The sequence below is a fragment of the Larus michahellis genome, chromosome 2, assembly GCF_964199755.1.
Source record: "Larus michahellis chromosome 2, bLarMic1.1, whole genome shotgun sequence".
NCBI lineage: Eukaryota > Metazoa > Chordata > Aves > Charadriiformes > Laridae > Larus > Larus michahellis.
In genome coordinates, this window is record NC_133897.1 from 91,868,236 (window position 1) to 91,887,848 (window position 19,613).

Consider the following 19,613-nt stretch of genomic DNA (forward strand, 5'->3'; position numbering starts at 1 on the left):
CTGTCCAGGCCATGAGCAGCCAGTTTCTCCAGGAGAATGCTGTGGGAAATCGAATCAGGTTTGCCTGTAGTTGTGTATAGGAGACGTAAGTGCCTGCCGAGAAAAGGTGACTTTCAACTGCTTACAGCTAATTTTAAAAATTATGGCTTTGACGATTGATGCATACTATTCCCTTACTATTTCCCTGAATCACCCAGTCTCTTTTGTGTGCATTCCCATAAAAAACAGGGTATGGCAGGGAACTGAATTGTCTAAGCAAAGAACTTGCATACTGGCTAACTTTTTTTTTTTTTTTCTCTTTTGGCAGAAGCGATCGTGTTTTAAAGCAAGCATCAATTCACAGTTCTTTTGGCATGCCAGACAAGTGCTGGACCATCATAGAATATTAATAATTTTAATAAGTATCTGATAATTGAAAATCAGCAGTGGCTGCAATGGCTAGTGAGCTGCACAGACATGTCCTGTGCGCCTTTCCATGGCTGATTTCTTCCCTGTTGCCCCAATGTGGAAGTTTGGAGCATGTGAAATTTCCTGGTTGTTAACAAAGCAGCAGAATGAGTGAGAGGCTCCTGCCACATTCCACTAGCTGTACGAAGCAGGCAGGTAGAATTAAAATCTGGGGTTTTTTTTCCCTTTTTTTTTTTCGTTCTTCTTCAAAAGAGATGTAGTTTTAATGGAGATGGGCATTTTTACTGAAAGGTTGTAAAGCATCCAAACTGGAATATGTTACAGAAACAGATCAGCAACCAAGAAATAGAGTGTCTAGGCAGCTGAAGTTCTGTCATCTTCTAGAAGTTTTGGTGTATTTAAAGACAAGAGGAGACACAATGTTGCTTTGCTTTTTCTCTATTTTATTATTTTTCCACCATTTTCATAACATGTTTAACGTGCGCTCTGTCCCTTCTATTGACAGCTGTCAGTGTGAGTATTTTACTGATCTACCCCTTGGAAAAGGCATTAATGAAGCATATCCATTGTTTCTAAATCATCTGGAACAGTGTGAATTGTGTTTTGCCGGAGTTTAAAGTTCTATATGCATAATCTCCATACTGGTTCATGTGAATTTGGTGCTTCTCTCTCTTCAAGGACTGCATTGCAACATGTCCAAAGCTAACGAGCGTTGACTGAAGAGGAAGAGCATGCATATGGCTAGTTACCATTGCACGGCTGAGGAGCTGAGAGTCAGTCCTTTTTAACTTGACTTGGCGTCACCCATTTGTTCCCTGCTCTTCACGGAGCTGGTGGCTGGTCAGAGCCCAACAGGATGCAGTCGTGTGGTGTGGAGCAGGTGGCCCTGCGGGCTCCAGCACTGGCGAGGGTGCCCAGGCAGCCTGCCTGGCCTCTCACAGCAGCGGCAGCAGTACAGCTCGACGTTTCGCAAGAAACATCCTTAATTCAGTTCTCGGTTACTTCTTCTGAAGTAACCTAGACTGCCAACTCCTGAGAGATGGTGACAATTGCAGTTACTGGCCTTCTCATCCTGGGCAGCTCTGTTTTCATACTCGGTGTTGACCAGATTTTTGGAAAGACTTGTTCCAGTGGTTTTTCCGTTGTTAATTTCTGTTTGTTAATTTTTCCTTTTTTCCCCTCAATTTCTTAAATAAACTTTCAGAGATACTTTGTGTTTATTTGACAGAATGTAATAGAAGTAGAGAAGTGCAGTCAGTGCTTCTTCAAAGGGGCTTTTTTTAACATGCTTTCTTTCCTGCCTGCCATCTGCGGCACTACTCGTTTGCTATTGACAAGACTATAGGATGCTGAATAGCAGCTGATTTTGTTTGCATGGATGAACAAGGTAGATACTCACTTGTTACGTGGCAATTTGTCACATTGAGATGAGACCACACTTTGACTTGTCGTAAGCTTGTCTTTCCACTTACAGTGCTCACTTCAGGTTTTGTTCTGAAGGCTTTCTGGACAAAGAAAGGCAATTCTTCTCTACCATTTCTGAGAATTAGGAGCTCATCATTTTACAACTCGCTCTACAGTAAATTGACTAAAGTAGTTGTTAATAATGACAAATACCTGGAATTTGACAGTGCCCTTTAGAACAAAAATAATTTCTACAAAGAGAAATTGTTGTTTGTGGCGTTGTGGTTTTTCCTTGTCTTTTTCTTGCTTGTCACTTTCTTTTTTTTTGGCCGGGGAGCATCTTTTTGTTGATGGGGTGGGGAGTGTGTTCCACTTTGAAGTCCTGGCTCAAAGCTTTTACCAAGATTAGTGTCAGGCTTTACCCTGTATATTCTTTATGTTATAATATGACTTGTTGGTCTTTGTATTTTTTGCATGAAATAGCTTCAGACCTGAAAATATTTTAAGAGCAGGATTGGAAGAGTCAAGAAATTACATTATGCTAAAACAATGTAAATGAAGAAGTTCAGGATGTTCATATGTCAACATAAATAAGAATGTGTCATTGCAAGGTGGTCAGTTCTAGAAACAAGGTCTTCCTAATTGAAACATAGATATTTCCCACAACCCCCCCCCCACGGCATTATTATAACTGTCTGTAGGCAGTTGGCTTTATGCTTCTGTTCCCTACGATACATATATAAAAATTGAGCAGGTTTCTTTACAAAACTCCATGTCGAGACCAAGTACTGGTTTCCCATAAACAAACAACATGATTTCCTTCAAAATTAATTTTGTGTCTGGTTGACAAAGGCAGCATGTAAGTGTTAAAAAGTGACAGATTAAGCCCCTCTGAAGAGAGGGCATGACTAAGGATGTCGAGTGTGTCCTGCAGGCAGTCCGTCCCTCTGCATCACTGGAAGGGGGAGCTGCGCTCGCTGGGAAGAGCATGTGGGCTCTGTGCTGGTTGAGGCGTGAAGTTACTGGTTTTTAACTGGCCGAACCTCCCCAGGGCAAAATAAACCTTTCGCCAGTATTGGGAAGTGCAGATGCAGCAAATAGTATTTCCACACATCAAAACACAACTGAACTTCATGGCATAGTTTTCACAGCTGAGAAAAAGTCCTTATTATAGTAGCGTGCTCATCTCTGCCCGTCCTACTGAATGAGTCCCTGCCCTGAAGTGTGGATCAGCTGACCTGCAAGGTGATTTACAGTGTAAATTGGATGAAAGTCTCTCTTAGTTCATCCTCCTTCATTCACCGGTGTTTTTTTCTTTCCTATCAGAATTCTCACACCCTTCTATTTTTTTATTTATTTTAGAACTCTTGCTGTGATAAGCTTTCTGTAGTCTGTCATCCTCCTTCTCTGCTCTTAAATTATATGTTTCGAATTTAGACCATTCCTCATTTTTAGAGATGGATTGAGGCATAATATTAAGACTTGATTAATAATACCAATGCTGTCTACAGCAGGCTGCTTACACCTTTTTTTTTTTTTTTTTTTTTTTTTTTTTTTTCCCTGAGATGTCTTGAACTAGCAGCTGATGCAAACAGGATATTAAAACAGAAGGAACATAAGTCTGGTGCAGGATGAGAATCCTTGTGTTTTCCTGAAGTTTTCTTTCCCCCTTTGTCTTCCCCTGGTGTGTTCCCATAATTTTATGGTCTTTCCCTGTATGACCTCTATCTAAATCGTACATAACATAGTCTTTCCATACATATGCTGTCCCGCATTCTGTCTCTTCTCTGTCTCTTAAAGCATGTGAATTTAGCCTTACTGTTTTCTCACTTGGTCCAGAACATTCCCTGAATTTTTTTTATTAAACTCTCTGGATCTTTGCTTCAGCACCTTTCATTAGCATTCCACTGTCTGTGTTTTTATGTCGTATACCTTCTTGTGCCTCCTTACCTGAACATCATCTCATCTCTGCTTTAATCTGCTTCTAATCTGATGACAGACTTCTGGTCACCTTTAATCTTAAAACTATTGGTTGTGAGTTGTTTTTTTTTTTAACCGTGCAGTTTGTATGTGTTTTATCTTTCTGGCCTGGATGCCTCCTCCTTTGCCTGAATATGTGTGTGTGTTTATACATAAGAATCTTCAGTTGAAGTGATACAACCTGTAAACCGTTCCATCACACATAGCCTGCTAGAGTAAATTGGTTTTAGTACTTTCAGTGATCCCTCAGATCTCTCTGCTTCCTGTCTAAGCTTCTTCTTCTAATGCACATTTAGCTATTTACTAATACACAAAAGACTCATCCTAGCTGTAAAATGCAATGGAGCTAACTTCTTGGTTGCCCTTACAAGCATGACACCTGAAATCTGTGTTGTTGTTTTCCAAGTGCCCCCCTCTGGATATTCTTTGTTATGTTTGTTTTCTCCGCTAAGTATCCACTGCCCTGAGCTCCCATCTGTTGTACAGCCAGGTGTATACACAATTCAAGAGCCGGGTTGCTAAATCTGCTTCTGAAGCTTCAAGAAAACAAAGTTTAGTGATTACTAGGAGAACAGCAGTTTCCCACAGCTGAGATAGTGGAGAATCTGAACAGCGAGAGGGCAGATTGCAATCCCTACTGTTTTTACAGCAGTGGGTTTGAGTTTATGTCAAGGTGATGTCATTCAGGCTGATACTTATGAATATTCCATTACAAAATAATGAGAACAGATGTATGTGATGACAAAATGAAGTAAGAATGACAACTGAACGCAATCTGCAAGTAGACAAACATGAATCTGTATTGCATTTAAATGCATCATGGGTGAAACTCCAGAACTGAACCCCCCAAACTCAGATGCTTCAGATCTGGCGCTTCCCTTATTTTTCCTTAATCTTTATTTGTTTCTTCATGGTAGTCTGCTGGCATAATATTTTCATGGATCCTAATTTGAACAATTAGTAAAGATTTTTAGGCCTTTTGCTGTAAAGCAGACCAGGATTTGGAAATTCTGTTTGAACTCTTGGCTCACTTGACGGTCACTTTACGTCTGTTGTTCAAAATACGGTGCAGAAGATCAGGCAACTGAAAATGTTTAAGCACAGTTCTTGGCAACTTAAACTGTTATTAAGCATACTTAGTTATTATTTTTAAATACAATGCTATCCTTAAATGACTGATACTATATCATTTAAAAATATTACAACATCAGGTACGCCATGTTTGAGTCAAGGGCTTGTTTCCTTAGAAGTGGGAATGGTATGGTTAATGAGATCTCTTCCAGCTGGCGAGTCTAACTTTGCAAAGTAGGTTTTAATGTTGTGTTGTTTTTGTTTTTTTTTTTCCTCTGGAGTGGTCTGGGGCTCTAGTTTCATGCTGTTTCTGTGTATGAGAGAAAGGAAACTCAAAGGAGCTGTAATTGTATATCATGGCTTATACCTTGTCGCTGCATAATTTCTGTAGAACTCACAAATGACTCTGAGTATATAAAAACTGTGCTCGTAGCGCTGAAACCGCTTTCATCTAGGTGGGGGTTCAATCTTTTTTTCCCTTACACCTTCTTGTATTTGTACGCAATGTGTGCGTTTGAACAATGAAGCATAAACAATTCAAAACCCTTGTTCAGAAAAATAAGAAATAAGTAGTCATTGCAGCAGATGTTACTGTCTCTTCCCTGAGGGCACAGACAGTCAGAACCCAAATTCCCTTTAATTATCCCAGTAATAGACATATGCACACACATAAGAATGCAGAAATGTGTACTTCTAGCTGGGGAAGCTCTGGCAGGACAAAGAAAACAGGAATGCAGGCTGGATTTTAGACCTTGAGACTTTGGAGGTCAGAGTGAATTGTAAAAGCAGGGCAGGGCACCAGGGCAGGGCAGTTGCTGTGACTGTGCCTGCCCTGCCAGGAGAGCGATACCCGACTCATGGAGGCAGTGACTTTGTGCCTAATGAGAGAACCACTGAAAGATGTGAGGAGCTGGGTAGAAGAAAGTAAGTTTACAGTAGGCTTAACAAAGAAATTCAAGTTCACTTGTTTAACGTCAAGAAACATATACTTTAAGTATGCTTTATTTTCAGTTTTTTCCATTAATAATAAATAAATTACTTGTAGACCTGCCTCATTACCTCCAAAATTGTTCTGGAGCTGTAATGGTTGTTTAAAAAACAAAGGCCTGATAAACAGGTGGTGAACTTTCTGGAAAACGTCAAGAGGTTTACGGTCTTGGGATTTGTTTTATTACAGATGATTTAAAGTGGAGAGGAGCTTGGGGAGCTGGCAGAGCTTCTAGATAAGGCTAGAGCTACATATTTCTTGGCCTCTGCAGTGCTCTTTGTAAGGAAAGGCAAGCTTCAGGGCTGTGTTGTGTTGGATAGTAGGAGGAAGGCAGCTGCCTTCTTTGTGATCTAAAGAGACCTCCGGAGTACTGGATCTTGAAAGGGAGCTGCAGTTTTGTGGTTGGTTTTGTCTTTTTGTTGTTTTTTGTTGTTGTTGTTCGCCCCCTCCCCCCAAGCAAAGATGAGCTCTGAACTGCAGATGGAGATCTGACACCTTTTCATGTTTCCAAAGGGGAACCAAATGTAGTGTGGTAAGACTTAAAAGAGGAATCTTTTAGTTTGTGGTTGCTGATTTAATCATGCTGGGCAAAGTTGTAGCTCCATCTTTTCTTTTATAGAGGATTGGATTGCATTAGCTAATCCTGCCTAAATGATTGCTTTTATTTTTTTCCTTGTCGGGAAGAAAAGACGTTTTGTTTTCTTATATCTTCCCGGATCCCTATTTTAGAAACTGTACAGTTCTTACTGTCTAATTACTAGAATGTCTATATTTGTCAATGTATTATCTAAACAAAAAAAAATCATAATTTTTGTAAGAAATATTTTTAATTTTCTATTTTATTAAAGATTAGGCATCAACTACTATAAATACATATTCTTTTATTTCCCAGTTATGATGTCCACATATTCTTAATTCTCTATTACTAAAGTCAGTGGTGTACACAGCCCTGGTATAAGTGTGTTCTGTATGGTAAGGGCTACATGCAATGTCTTTTTCATTAAAATGCAATACTGAGTATTATAACAGACCTATCGGTCCTAATCCTTTCATTTTAAAGAAAAGCATGAAATGGTGTCAACTGATGCCATCTTTTTGTTGTTGAACTAGTACTTTTTTCTGCATCTATTGTGTCCAGTCTGATTCTGGTGTATTCCATGTAGATTATTAGACCCTTCTGATAGCAAAGACTATTAGATCTGTTACATCGATGACCCTGCTTGGCCTTGATATATGGATGTTCGTACCATATATATGAAAAAAGGGGACATGCCAACTATGTTCTAATCTCAGTAACAGGCGGACCAGGAATTTCACTGGGACATTGGGCTAGGATTGACTTGGCTTTTCAATTTTTTTGGAAGAGATTTGTCTTTTTCTGTGAGATGTAGATGTTGGAGAGTTGCTTTATTGATGCAGTAGTTTGTTTTTCTTGTATACTAAAAATTACAGAAAATGCATCTTCCTGTCCTCTAAACCATTCTGGTGGAGTATACATACGCTTGGCATCTAAGGGTCAGATTTCTTGGCTATTGCTCCTTATACATAACTTCAACCCTGGGACTAAAATGCAATGCTCTGCCTCTGAAATGCATGCTAAAGAAGGGACAGCATTAGGAACCATGTAGAAAGAGTTAATGAATGCCTGGAGCGTTAACTGGAGGCTGTAACTATACTGGGTGCTCCTGGCTTTGCATCCTGCAGGAGTCTGCACGCCCAGCCTAGGCAATAGGCACTCTACAGCATCTCCCTGTGGACCTTTCCCAAAACCTCCTGTGGAAGAGAGCTCCGCAGCAGGGGCAAGACACAGTCACCTTAGTGATACAGTTCTGCAAGACAACCTGCCGAAGTGGTCAGTATTATAAAGCTAAGGAGGTATATGGTCCTGGAAGCAGATCTGCCCACATACCATTGCATATAGAAAGCATAAGCCTGGAATTAAAGGTTTTGGAAAAGCAGCCTGTAATGGGCAGGCCTTCTCTGCTTTGCACTGAGCTGCTGTCTTCAAAGTGTTCAGCTTCTACCATGGGCCTTATGGAAGAATAGCAGGGCAGATGCTCGTGCTCAGCTTTTGAGATGAGTATAATTAGCATATTGTTTTTGTTGGGGTACTCCTACCTCCTAGAATGATTTTTTTCTGTAAGAGAAATGGAAAAATATTAGCTATGCATAATGTATTTGTTAGATGAGTTTTTTTGGTTTATTATTTGCTTGTCTTTCTCAAAAGAAACAGCACTTTTAATGATGTCACGGTTAATGCATCCAACAGGAATATAGCCATTGGGAAAAGCCCATTCTGGCCTGTTTTGCAACAGTGCTAGGCTACGATAGAGGAATAATTTGGTCCAAAGTAAGTACAAATATGTAAAGAATGACTTGCAGTCATTAAGTAATGTACAATAATCTACATCAAGTACAAATATGTAAAGAATGACTTTACAAATATGTAAAGTATAACTTGCATTTGTATGGCTTTAAACACTATGTACCAGAAATAGAACCACCGTAGTTGTGGTGGAGCTTCACGGCACTGCAGCCTGAGGAGCGCAGGAGGTAGTTTGTTCAGGTGTAGCATAGGTTTCTCTCCGTTGCAATGAAAATCGGAGAAGCCCTGATGCCTGAGCTAGAAGTCTGTTTGCAGCTGTGTTTTTAGAAGCTCACCTGAGGAAAAAAAACAACTGTATATGATACCTTATATTGTCACTTACTTGTTTGTAACTATAGCTGCTTTCTTCCTGTTATTTACTATTTTTTTTAACTTTATTGCTCAAAATTATTTAAAACATGGAGTTGTACACGAATGCTGAGCAACACATGTCTTGAATAAGTTCTAGAAAAATAAGTTAAGTTGTTGACAAACAACCAAACAAACTCTTTCGGATAAACAGGAGTGAATTGTGATTGGTTTCAGAAGTAGTACAGCCATTCTTTGGCTGAACTGTCATGATGGAGTCCTTTCTTTGTTGGAACCCGTAGAATAGTATTTGCACTTATTTTCTTTCTTTGCTCAAGCTGTGGTACCTTTTTTCCTTTCATCTGCAGTGAGTCCATGACTCTACCAGCAAGGGTGTGTTTAATGCGTTACTGTGAGGAGAGAATACAGTTAAAGAATTATGGAATCACAGAACGTGTTGGGTTGGAAGGGACCTTTAAAGGTCATCTATTCCAACCCCCCTGCAGTGAGCAGGGACATCTTCAGCTAGATCAGGTTGCTCAGGGCCTCATCCAGCCTGGCCTTGAATGTCTCCAGGGATGGGGCCTCCACCACCTCTCTGGGCAACCTGTTCCAGTGCCTCACCACCCTCATTGTAAAGAACTTCTTCATAATGTCTAATCTAAACCTACCCTGCTCTAGTTTAAAACCATTACCCCTCGTCCTATCACTACATGCCCTTGCAAACAGCCCCTCCCCAGCTTTCTTGTAGGCCCCCTTCAGGTACTGGAAGGCCGCTATAAGGTCTCCCCAGAGCCTTCTCTTCCCCAGGCTGAACAACCCCAACTCTCTCAGCCTGTCCTTGGAGGAGACGTGCTCCAGCCCTTTGATCATCTTCGTGTACCTCCTCTGGACCCGCTCCAACATGTCCATGTCCTTCTTGTGCTGAGGGTTCCAGAGCTGGGCACAGTACTCCAGGTGGGGTCTCACAAGAGCAGAGTAGAGGGGGAGAATCACCTCTCTCGATCTGCTGGCCACAGTTCTTTTGATGCACCCAGGATGCGCTTGGCCTTCTGGGCTGGAAGCGCACATTGTTGGCTCATGTCCAGCGTTTCATCCATGAGTACCCCCAAGTCCTTTTCCGCAGGGCTGCTCTCTATCACATCATCCCCAGTCAGGACCTTGCGCTTGGCCTTGCTGAACTTGATGAGGTTTTCAGGGGCCCACCTCTCTAGCTTGTCCAGGTGTAGAGCTAGAAAGACTCTTGATTGGAAATTTAAGGAAAAAAGTATAAACAAAAGTGAACCGTAAAAGAAGCAACAGGTTCTGGCATGCTGGTTTTCTTCTCTTTTTTTTTTCCAACACAGAGTAATGCTTTTTTTCCTGAAGTTGTTCTGAGTGAATTTATTATTCATGGATATATTTATGTTATAATGGGAATTTTAAAATGAGGACTTAACAGTCACACTGAGTTGATAATGGGTGATGCGCAGAAATTACTGAAGAAAATCTTGGTTTTCTCAGTCCTAGTTTTAAAATGGTTAGGGACAATGGATTCCTGAAGCATCACAGCAGAGTGTTTACGAGTGCACCTAACTGTGTCCTCAAGGAGAGAATGCTGCAAATAAATCCTGAAACAGGGTGTGCTGAATGAGTGCACAGGTGGATCGTCTCTTGTCAGCCACGACACCTCACTTAATAGATTCCCCAGGGGTTAATGAGGCTGGCAGCAGGGCAGCGGGGGTGATGTAATACAGTCAACATGGCACATCACTGCAGAGACTTCTGACTTGTCTCACTGCCTGTGAAGAGGACGGTAATGTAACTTGAGTATCATAGGAAGAGAAGATCTCAGTTAGGCTGAAATCATTATACAGCTTCAGGAAGATGGGGATTATCAGCAAGTTTGCTGATGATACCAAGCTGGGAGGGGTGGCCGACACTCCAGAGGGCCGTGCTGCCATCCAGTGTGACCTGGACAGGCTGGAGAGCTGGGCAGAGAAGAACCAAATGAGGTTCAACAAAAGCAAGTGTAGGGTCGTGCACCTGGGAAGGAAGAATGCCAAACACCAGTATAGGTTAGGGGCGGACATGCTGGGAAGCAGCTCTGAGGAGAAGGACCTGAGGGTCCTAGTAGACAGGAAATTATCCATGAGCCAGCAGTGTGCCCTTGTCGCCAAGAAGGCCAATGGCATCCTGGGCTGCATAGGAAAGACTGTGGCCAGTAGGTCGAGGGAGGTCATTCTCCCCCTCTGCTCTGCACTGGTGAGGCCACAACTGGAGTACTGTGTCCACTTTTGGGCTCCCCAGTTCAAGAGGGACAGGGAACTACTGGAGCGTGTCCAGCGAAGGGCAACCAAGATGATTATGGGACTGGAGCACCTCCCTTATGAGGAAAGGCTGAAAGAGCTGGGACTCTTTAGCCTGGAGAAGAGAAGGTTGAGGGGGGACCTGATTAATGTTTACAAGTATCTAAAGGGTGGGTTTAAGGAGGACGGAGCCAGGCTCTTTTCAATGGTTCCCAGTGACAGGACAAGGGGCAATGGGCACAAGCTGGAACATAGGAAGTTCCGTTCAAATACACGGAAAAACTTCTTTACAGTGAGGGTGACAGAGCACTGGAACAGGCTGCCCAGGGAGGTTGTGGAGTCCCCTTCTCTGGAGATTTTCCAAGACCCGCCTGGATGCAGCCCTGAGGGATGTGCTTTAGGTAATCCTGCTCTAGCAGGGGAGTTGGACTAGATGATCTCTAGAGGTCCCTTCCAACTCTGAAGATTCCGTGATTCCGTGATTATTGCATCATCCTTAGATTTGATACATTTAATTGTAAAAACTTTAGCATGCAGTAGTATATTTTAATTTTATTATGATAAGATTAGTGAATTTGTTGTACCGATGCCACCCAGAGACTTCTGTTAATATTGCAAATCTGTAAGTTTTCAACTGTATTATTATTATTATTATTATTATTATTATTTTACTAACAGAGTTACTTCAAGAAGGTAGTACTATGCATATGTTTGACTTCGTGCTCACTATTTTCAAAAACGACACCATGGCATGAGGTGTCACATACATACACCATAAACACTACTGAAATTTTTAATATCTATGTTAATTTTTTAATGAAATCAGGAGGTCTTTATTGTCCTTTAACTCTGTTATTTACCACTAAAGACCACTTCTGAATTCAGTTCTAAACATACCACTCTGTTCCTTATTAGTCATTTCTCAATTCATTTTAGTTTATTGTAGCTCTACTTTGAAGGGCTGAATAATGAAACTTAGGTTAGAGAGAATTTGGCTATTTCATTTGCAAAGAACTGTAGAGCTCAGCCCCTGGCGAGTCCTTGGACAATGTAAACCAAACAAGCTATGGCCTGTTGGAGAAATACTAAATTTAAAGTAAAAAACCGAGACAGATTTCTGTACTTCATTTTTTGCATGAATATCTAATGTCCTCCTGCTCAGCTTTGATTGTTAACCTCCCCTGTCTTTAAAGCTCTTTAGGAGACTCCCTTGACCTTTCCTAGCAGCTGAGGGGACTTCGGTGCATTTCCTTTGCCATAGGTTTATGAGCCATGGCAATGTTTTTCCTGTTAAATATAAGCTATCACCCCCCCCCCCCCCCCAAAACCTGAGTCCCCCAGGATAAACCCATAGTATGCGATTCATGACATGTGAAAGAGAGCTGTAGCTTTCTCAGAATCCAACTTTTTCAGTGTCCATCTTTTGTACATTTTCATACATTTTCTTTCATGAATGTTTTTGAGTTTGTAAGGCCTGCAGATTTCAGTCCTGTAATAGCAATTAAAAGAAAAAAAATATCTTATCTTGCTCAGGGTAAGTATGTCTTGAATGTAATGAAAGGACCCAGCGTGTGTTGGAGACCAGCATTTGTCATGATGGTATGTATACTGTGATATAGTTTTCCATGGACGGCTTTAAGTCTGAGGCTGGTGTCTGCAGAACGGTAACCGTGCATGCTTAGTTTTAAACCGGGAGGGGGGGATGGGACGGACAGAAATCCATGTTGAAGGTGTGTCTGAGCAAGTGTTTTCAGTATCAGGAATAAGAAAAGAGCAGCCCCTAAAAGGCTAGGCATTTTCCTGCACTGCACATGAACTGAGGGCAGAGGAAAGGTAGGGCAATACTGGGAAGGGGAGGGTTAGGGGAGAAGAGGGATCTGGAAAGGGGAGGGATGTTGCTGCTGGTCACCTGTGATCAGCAGGCAGGACAGTTAGGTTATGTGTCAGTAGGCCAGCTTAATTAACTTACACATTTATTTATAGTACTGTTGCAGTATACAAAATCTATAGCTGTGTTATTTTGTAAAGCTTGTACATGAAAGCCCTTAGTAAACTGAAATTATTATTGCTTACTACTTTACTGTGAGTTTTTAATTCAAAGAACAATAATTTGTAGAACTTTAATAGCTTATTATGAATTTTTGACTCTAAGGAGATAATTCGTAACAGAACTGAAAGGCCTTGTTTCACCTAAGGCTTTTCAACTAGATTTTGCTTTAGATGAGCAAAAATTAATTTCATTTTGTTTAGATGAAAATAAATCTAATTATTCTGTTGATTTATTTACATAAATTTTTTGTAGTGTAACTTAAAGCAGAATTTCACCAATGAGCTTTTACTTTTGCAGTTTACATGGGGTTTGTGGATTGTCTTTTTTTGTTGTTGGTGGTTTTTTGTTTGTTTTCCCTTACAAAAGCATCACGACGTTGTAGCTTTATCCCTTAAAGGCTTATTGCTGCATGACACGTGATGCCGCCGTGACACACATGAAATACATTTCAGAGTGTTTGCTGAAAAAAAATCCAGCTCTAGCTGCCATTTGCTCTTCCTAACCTTACTCCCTCAAGCAAGAATATTGCGGAATGCAACACAGACAGGATAAAATAATTTATATTTTTGAGGGACAGAGGGGAGTCAGATTTGAGAGAGATGTCTTAGCAAGTCTTCATTCTCTAGCCTGGGCTTGCCTTGCCCTGTTTGGCCCCTGGCCCCTTGCTCCAAACCTGGAAATGGTCTCAATCACCTGCTTGCTGTACCTTGAAGCTTTATTGTGCCTTGCTGAGGCAGCAGGACAAGTGGAAGAGAATTGTATCCTTGAATCTCAGTCTTCCCTGCAGTCTTCTGGCACCGCAACACCTCTGTGTACTGAGATGTCCCTGGCCTACCCATTCTAAGGGGAGCTACTGCTTTCCTCATTTTCCAGGAGACCAAGGGTCTCATTTGTGTACCAAGACGGAGCTGAAGTAATCCCGTCCTCAGCTGCTTGCCTTGTCTCTCTTTCAGAGACTGCTGTTTTCACAGCAGGTCTGGCTTTACCTGTGTGCAGATCTGCTGCTGAGCCTGTGGCATTTTCAGCTCTGCATATTTGCACACAGCAATACAAATTTGAATTTTAGCACATTGATAGCCTGAGTTGTACTTTGGCAGTTTAGGAGTAGACTTGTGTGTGATTCTGCAAGATTGTACCTGAGAGGCAGAAACCTGTGGGCGCGAGCGTAGGCAGAGAGAGCCCAGGGAACTGTGGCTGCCATCTCAAAGAGTGCAAATTCCTGGTATGTGCGAGGCAACACTTCCCATGGCTTGTGCAACCACGCGGAAGGGGAACGTAGCAGCCAAGGGACTAAACCCATGTCCTGGCTTGTCCTTTCAGCCCGTCTTGTGACCTCTGCCCACTGGCTTGGTTGGAATCCCAGCCTGTGTACTCTATTATGTCTTCAAAACCCTGATTTTTTTTTCCATAGGATATTTGTTCTGTGGTTTTATCGGTTATTCGTCAGTATTATGATTTTTTCTGAATTTCTGCTAGTTTATAAAATGGTTTTACATCCATTTCTGTCCTAGTCACAGGCTTGATACAAGGAAAAGTAGCCTCTCTACATCTCTCAGAACTGAGAGCTATTGCTGGGTGGGAGTGTGTGTGTGTATTTCTTCTGTGAAGACCATGTACATATTCTGTGCCCATATGGGAAATGTCTGAGGGAATTTATGGAGATTTTAGATATATTGGCTGATAAACAGAATTTTATTTAGCTTTAGTTTTCTTTTCTTTTTTTTTTTTTTTGGTCTTTTTCTCCACCAAGTGAGATTCTTCGAGACTTACATCTGGATTTCCTCATCTTTATGTCCTACCTAATTTCTCAGTTTTTTAGAACAGTGCAATTGATTGTTTCTTAAAAAATGCATAACTGAAAAGTTAAGGTTGCAAAACTGAGTACAAAAAAAGTTAAGAAATGCATCTGTTGGGCTTGCCTGTGTAGACATATATATAAATAGATATATAAGTATGTATAAGGCTACATAGGCCTATAACATATGTGTGTGTGCATATTTTTTTTTCCTCCTATGGAGTTGTGCTAGGTTCTATGCACAGCATCTGCAGTAGTAGCTGATGGCAACTTTAATCATAGTTATCTAATATGCGGCCCCATCCCCTCTCCTGCTCAGTGTTCAGACCCTTATTTGAGAACCTATCCAGCACAGATGGAATCAACAGTGAATTTCGCTACAAGTTCTGTAGAACATGTACAAACTTGCATTATAGGCCTGAAATTGCCCAGATGCATACCGGCTGTCGTTAAAAATGCAGAAGTTAGTTTCCTGACACCCAAGTGATTCTACTGCACAGTTCCATCTGTTTTTCCAAAGTATATGATACTACAGCTTCTGTATAGTGCGTTTAATGGTTCTCTGCAATGGCTGAACACATTCTGACACAGGATAACATTTTTCTCCTGGGCCCTCTCCTTAGGAATGGATGACCTACTTGTGTTAAAACTTTAATATCTAAATTAGGAACAAATCATCCTGAAACAGGCACCAGACATGGATTATTTCAACCCAGACATTTGCAAAAGGAAAAATATGCTCATGAGCAAAGAAAGGAGCTTAGAACGGGTGTTGGCAACCTGAGCTGCAACTGGTGATAGCAGTACCAAAAATTACACTGCCACCGCACTCTCAGGGAGGTTGGTGTTGACTCCGTATTCTAAACGGTCATGACCATGTGCTCACCTTTGGTCTTTTTATTGACTGTTTCACATCTATAGTCTTCAAATAGATAGTTCCACAGCTTATTGTGCCATATATATATAGCCCACTTCACCTTTCACATATGTGCCAGACCACTGCTTTGTGACTACATTAAAAATAAATAAATAAGCAAAATGCGTCAATATCCTGAGAACTGGGGGAGAAACTCCCGAGGATGGGGCTTTTGTACAACTGCACTGTTTTTTAAAGAACCATTTATGTCATTATAGAAATTTTATATATTCTGTGTGTCTCTGTAAAAGAAATAATAAAAAAAAGTCATGCTGTGTTCATCCAGCTAGTGATATGAATGCAAAAATAACTACTAATAATGCAAATATTTAAGGATTTGGTGTGCAGTTATTTATGTGTGTTTAACTTTGAAAGTAGGAATAGATTCTTATTCTGAATACAAGTAATACTCCTTGCCGATTTTCAGCAACTTACCCCCTTGTCTGCCCAGTTTTATATAGCACTAAATTGGTCTAAGAAAGGCAGGTTAAAAACCCCAAAAGTTCACCGGAATATCAAGCATTTTCCCTTTTTCATCCCTCATGTCTCAACCTTTTTATTGTGACAATGATGAAAAGTCAAATTTGCTTGTTTTTCTCATTGTTTTCCACTTGATTGGTCCTTATTTAAAGAACAAAGCAAAAAAAACCAAACCCCCTGGTTCTCAGCTGCTTCTGATGCACGGAAAATTAATCTGACTTCACTTGAGTATGTACCAGTGAGCTGCAGTTCTACTGTGGTGTTTTCTGCTTTACCTAAGGAGGAAAACACATCTAGCTTATAAATCAGACCAAAATTTGAATACTTCATTCAAGCGTGTATTGAGTAACTGCTCTATATATTTTACAGGCCTGTAGTGGAAATTATGTGGTATGGTGGTAAAAGTCTCCTCTGTTTCCTTAGAGGACCATGCTGAGAAAACTTGCAGCCCCACAGTATTTGCAAATGTAATGTTGACTACCTGATGTACTACGACTGTGACATTTACAGTAACAGTTCTATTTCTTGATTGTTTTTAGAAATTGCCCCTTGGTTACATGTGTTCAGAGCAGAAGATGCTGTGGACTTTTCACAGTTAACGTTTGACCCAGGACAAAAAGAGCTTATTGCTGGAGCCAGGTGAGAAATCTATTTTCTTTTCTTCTTGCATCAGACTGTATTTTGTTCTTTGTTGATAAGTAATATTGATCCAAATTCTAACATCAGCTTGCTCTTGTATGACTCCCCTGCCTTCCAGACCCACTAAACTGAACATTATGTGTGTTTATTTCTCTTATTCCTTACTCAAGTTAAAAGAAGGATTGCCTGGTATCAAGGATCCAATAGCTTACACTATTCTCATTTTTAGGAGGACTGTCCTGGAGTACTCTCAAATTTTGGATGCATACAGTAGAACAGGCAGATGCTATGTGACAATGTGACAAAAGTTACTATAGCATAAAACTTACGATGATCACAAATTTGGCTACATAGTACGGCTCTTTGTGCTTGGGTGATTCTAATAATTATTCAGTACAGTGCCAGGAAAGATCTGTTAAAGACTGCAGAGTTTGTGGTAAAGTCGCTGATAATCACAATTTTTGCACAGTTAGGACAGTACTTTGCAAGCTGTGATCAACAGTGACACTGTCTTAGGTGTCAACATTGAAGCAGTAACAGTCCTTGAACACCATTTTTTCCTCTCTTAGCATATGAAGTAGAGTAAAACATTTTCATAGAATCATTTAGGTTGGAAAAGACCCTTGGGATCATCGAGTCCAACCATCAGCCCCACTCTACAAAGTTCTCCCCTACACCATATCCCTTAACACCACATCTAAATGACTCTTAAACACATTCAGGGATGGTGACTCCACCACCTCCCTGGGCAGCCTATTCCAGTGTCTGCCTACTCTTTCTGTGAAGAATTTTTTCCTCATGTCCAGCCTAAACCTACCCTGTTGCAGCTTGACGCCATTCCCTCTTGTTCTGTAACTAATTACTTGTGAGAAGAGACCAGCACCAACCTCTCTACAATGTCCTTTCAAGTAGTTGTAGAGAGCGATGAGGTCTCCCCTCAGCCTCCTCTTCCTCAAACTAAACAGTCCCAGCTCCTTCAATCGCTCCTCATAAGATTTATCCTGCAGGCCCTTCACCAGCTTCGTTGCCCTCCTCTGCACTCGCTCCAGCACCTCGATATCTCTCTCGTATTGAGGTGCCCAGAACTGGACACAATACTCAAGGTGTGGCCTCACCAGTGCTGAGTACAGGGGGACAATCACCTCCCTCCTTCTGCTGGTCACACTGTTTCTAATACAAGCCAGAATGCCATTGGCCCTCTTGGCCACCTGGGCACACTGCTGGCTCATGTTCAGCCGCTTGTCAATTAGAACCCCCAGGTCCCTTTCTGCCAGGCAGCTCTCCAGCCACACTTCCCCAAGCCTGTAGCAATGCATGGGGTTGTTGTGGCCCAAGTGCAGGACCTGGCACTTGGCCTTGTTGAAGCTCATACCGTTAGTGTTGGCCCATTGGTCCAATCTATCCAAGTCTCTCTGTAGAGCCTCCCTATCCTCACGTAGATCAACACTCCCACTTAACTTGGTGTCATCTGCAAACTTGCTGATGATACACTCTATGTCCTTATCAAGATCATCAATAAAGACGTTAAACAGAAATGGTCCCAACACTGAGCCCTGAGGGACACCACTTGTGACCGGCTGCCAGCTGGATTTAACTCCACTGACCACCACTCTTTGGGACCGCCCATCCAGACGGTGCTTGATCCAGCAGATCGTATGCTCATCCAGGCCACGAGCCGCCAGTTTTTCCATGAGAATTCTATGGGGGACAGTGTCAAATGCTTTTCAAAAGTCTAGGTAGATAATACCTACAGCCTTTCACTCGTCCAATAATCGGGTCATCTTGTCATAGAAGGAGATCAGGCTCGTCAGGCAGGACCTGCCTTTCATAAACCCATGCTGACTAGGCCTGATCCCCTGGTTGACAAAAAATTTTAACCATGTAACTTAGTATTTAAATCTGCGTCTGGAATTAATGAAGTCACTTAATTTTTCTGTCAGATTTAGCATTGGAATACATTTCTGTTTCCCAGTTTGTTTCTTAGTTGAAAATGAGGTTCAAAATACAGAGTCAAAAATGCACTGCGAGAATTTTTTTTTTTCCGCGTGTGCCAATGGAAGTCGCTTAGCTACAGGGGCAAAACTTTCTGAGTGTGGAGAGAGATATATATATGTCTCTGGCCACCTGAGGTGGGCTATCCTGTGCGCTCATGTTTTTTCTCTTCTATAAGCTGACAAATAAAATGAGGCATGAGGCTGTCAACTGGCACTGTTCTGTAAAGACAGCCAGCATTAGTCAGAGCTGTCTGAGCCTCTCCTCAGTGCCACAGCATTGTGTGTTGGATCGATGCACGCTGTATAGATCTCAATCACCAATGAAAAAATGATTATTTTTTTTTTCTTTTCCTCTCTTTTTTTCTTCTCCGTGCTGTTTATCTGGGCTTCAAATCTCAGCAAAGAATATGCTCGTTTAAACTCGTGCTTTTAATGAAGTTTTTTGAATCCTTATGGGATAAGCTTTGGATGATGTTGTTGAATAGTTAGTGACTATGAAAAATGCCAGCTGCAGATTCTGCCTTTTACAAAAGACCCAATACAGTAAAAGCAATAGGTTTGATTTGGTTTCTCTATGAGTTAATGCTGCTTCAGAGCTTCATATCTCTTGTTCTAGATAAAATTGCAAAATTCAAAATACTCAGTGTTTTTAAAATCACAACACAAATCTTTGTTTTCCACAGTCCAGTATAGCTGGCTGTTATTTGTTCACAGAATTTATTGGATTTTTTTCTTTCCTTATTTTGCATTTCCATTCTAAATTCGAAGCTTTTCCGCAGCACTGTTGTGTTTGGCCACTTTAGAACGACCGCACCTGCCAGCGGGTTGCTCTAATTGTACTTATTATTGATATTAGTATGTTCTTTTCACTATACATTTTTCTCTTCTTAAAGCATTGTGCCAGACAGTACGGTGAAAGTCACTGT

The 19,613-nt window shown here is 41.2% G+C and overlaps 1 protein-coding gene across 8 annotated transcripts in view; it reads left to right on the forward strand.

Moving 5' to 3' along the window:
* Positions 1-19,613, forward strand: part of SEMA5A (semaphorin 5A) — a 353,355-nt gene that overhangs the window by 113,513 nt on the left and 220,229 nt on the right. For all 8 annotated transcript variants that reach the window (XM_074576222.1, XM_074576228.1, XM_074576225.1 and 5 more), the window contains one exon: positions 16,594-16,693. In XM_074576222.1, the coding sequence (XP_074432323.1) occupies positions 16,594-16,693 (100 nt within the window). The remainder of the gene's footprint in view (positions 1-16,593; positions 16,694-19,613) is intronic.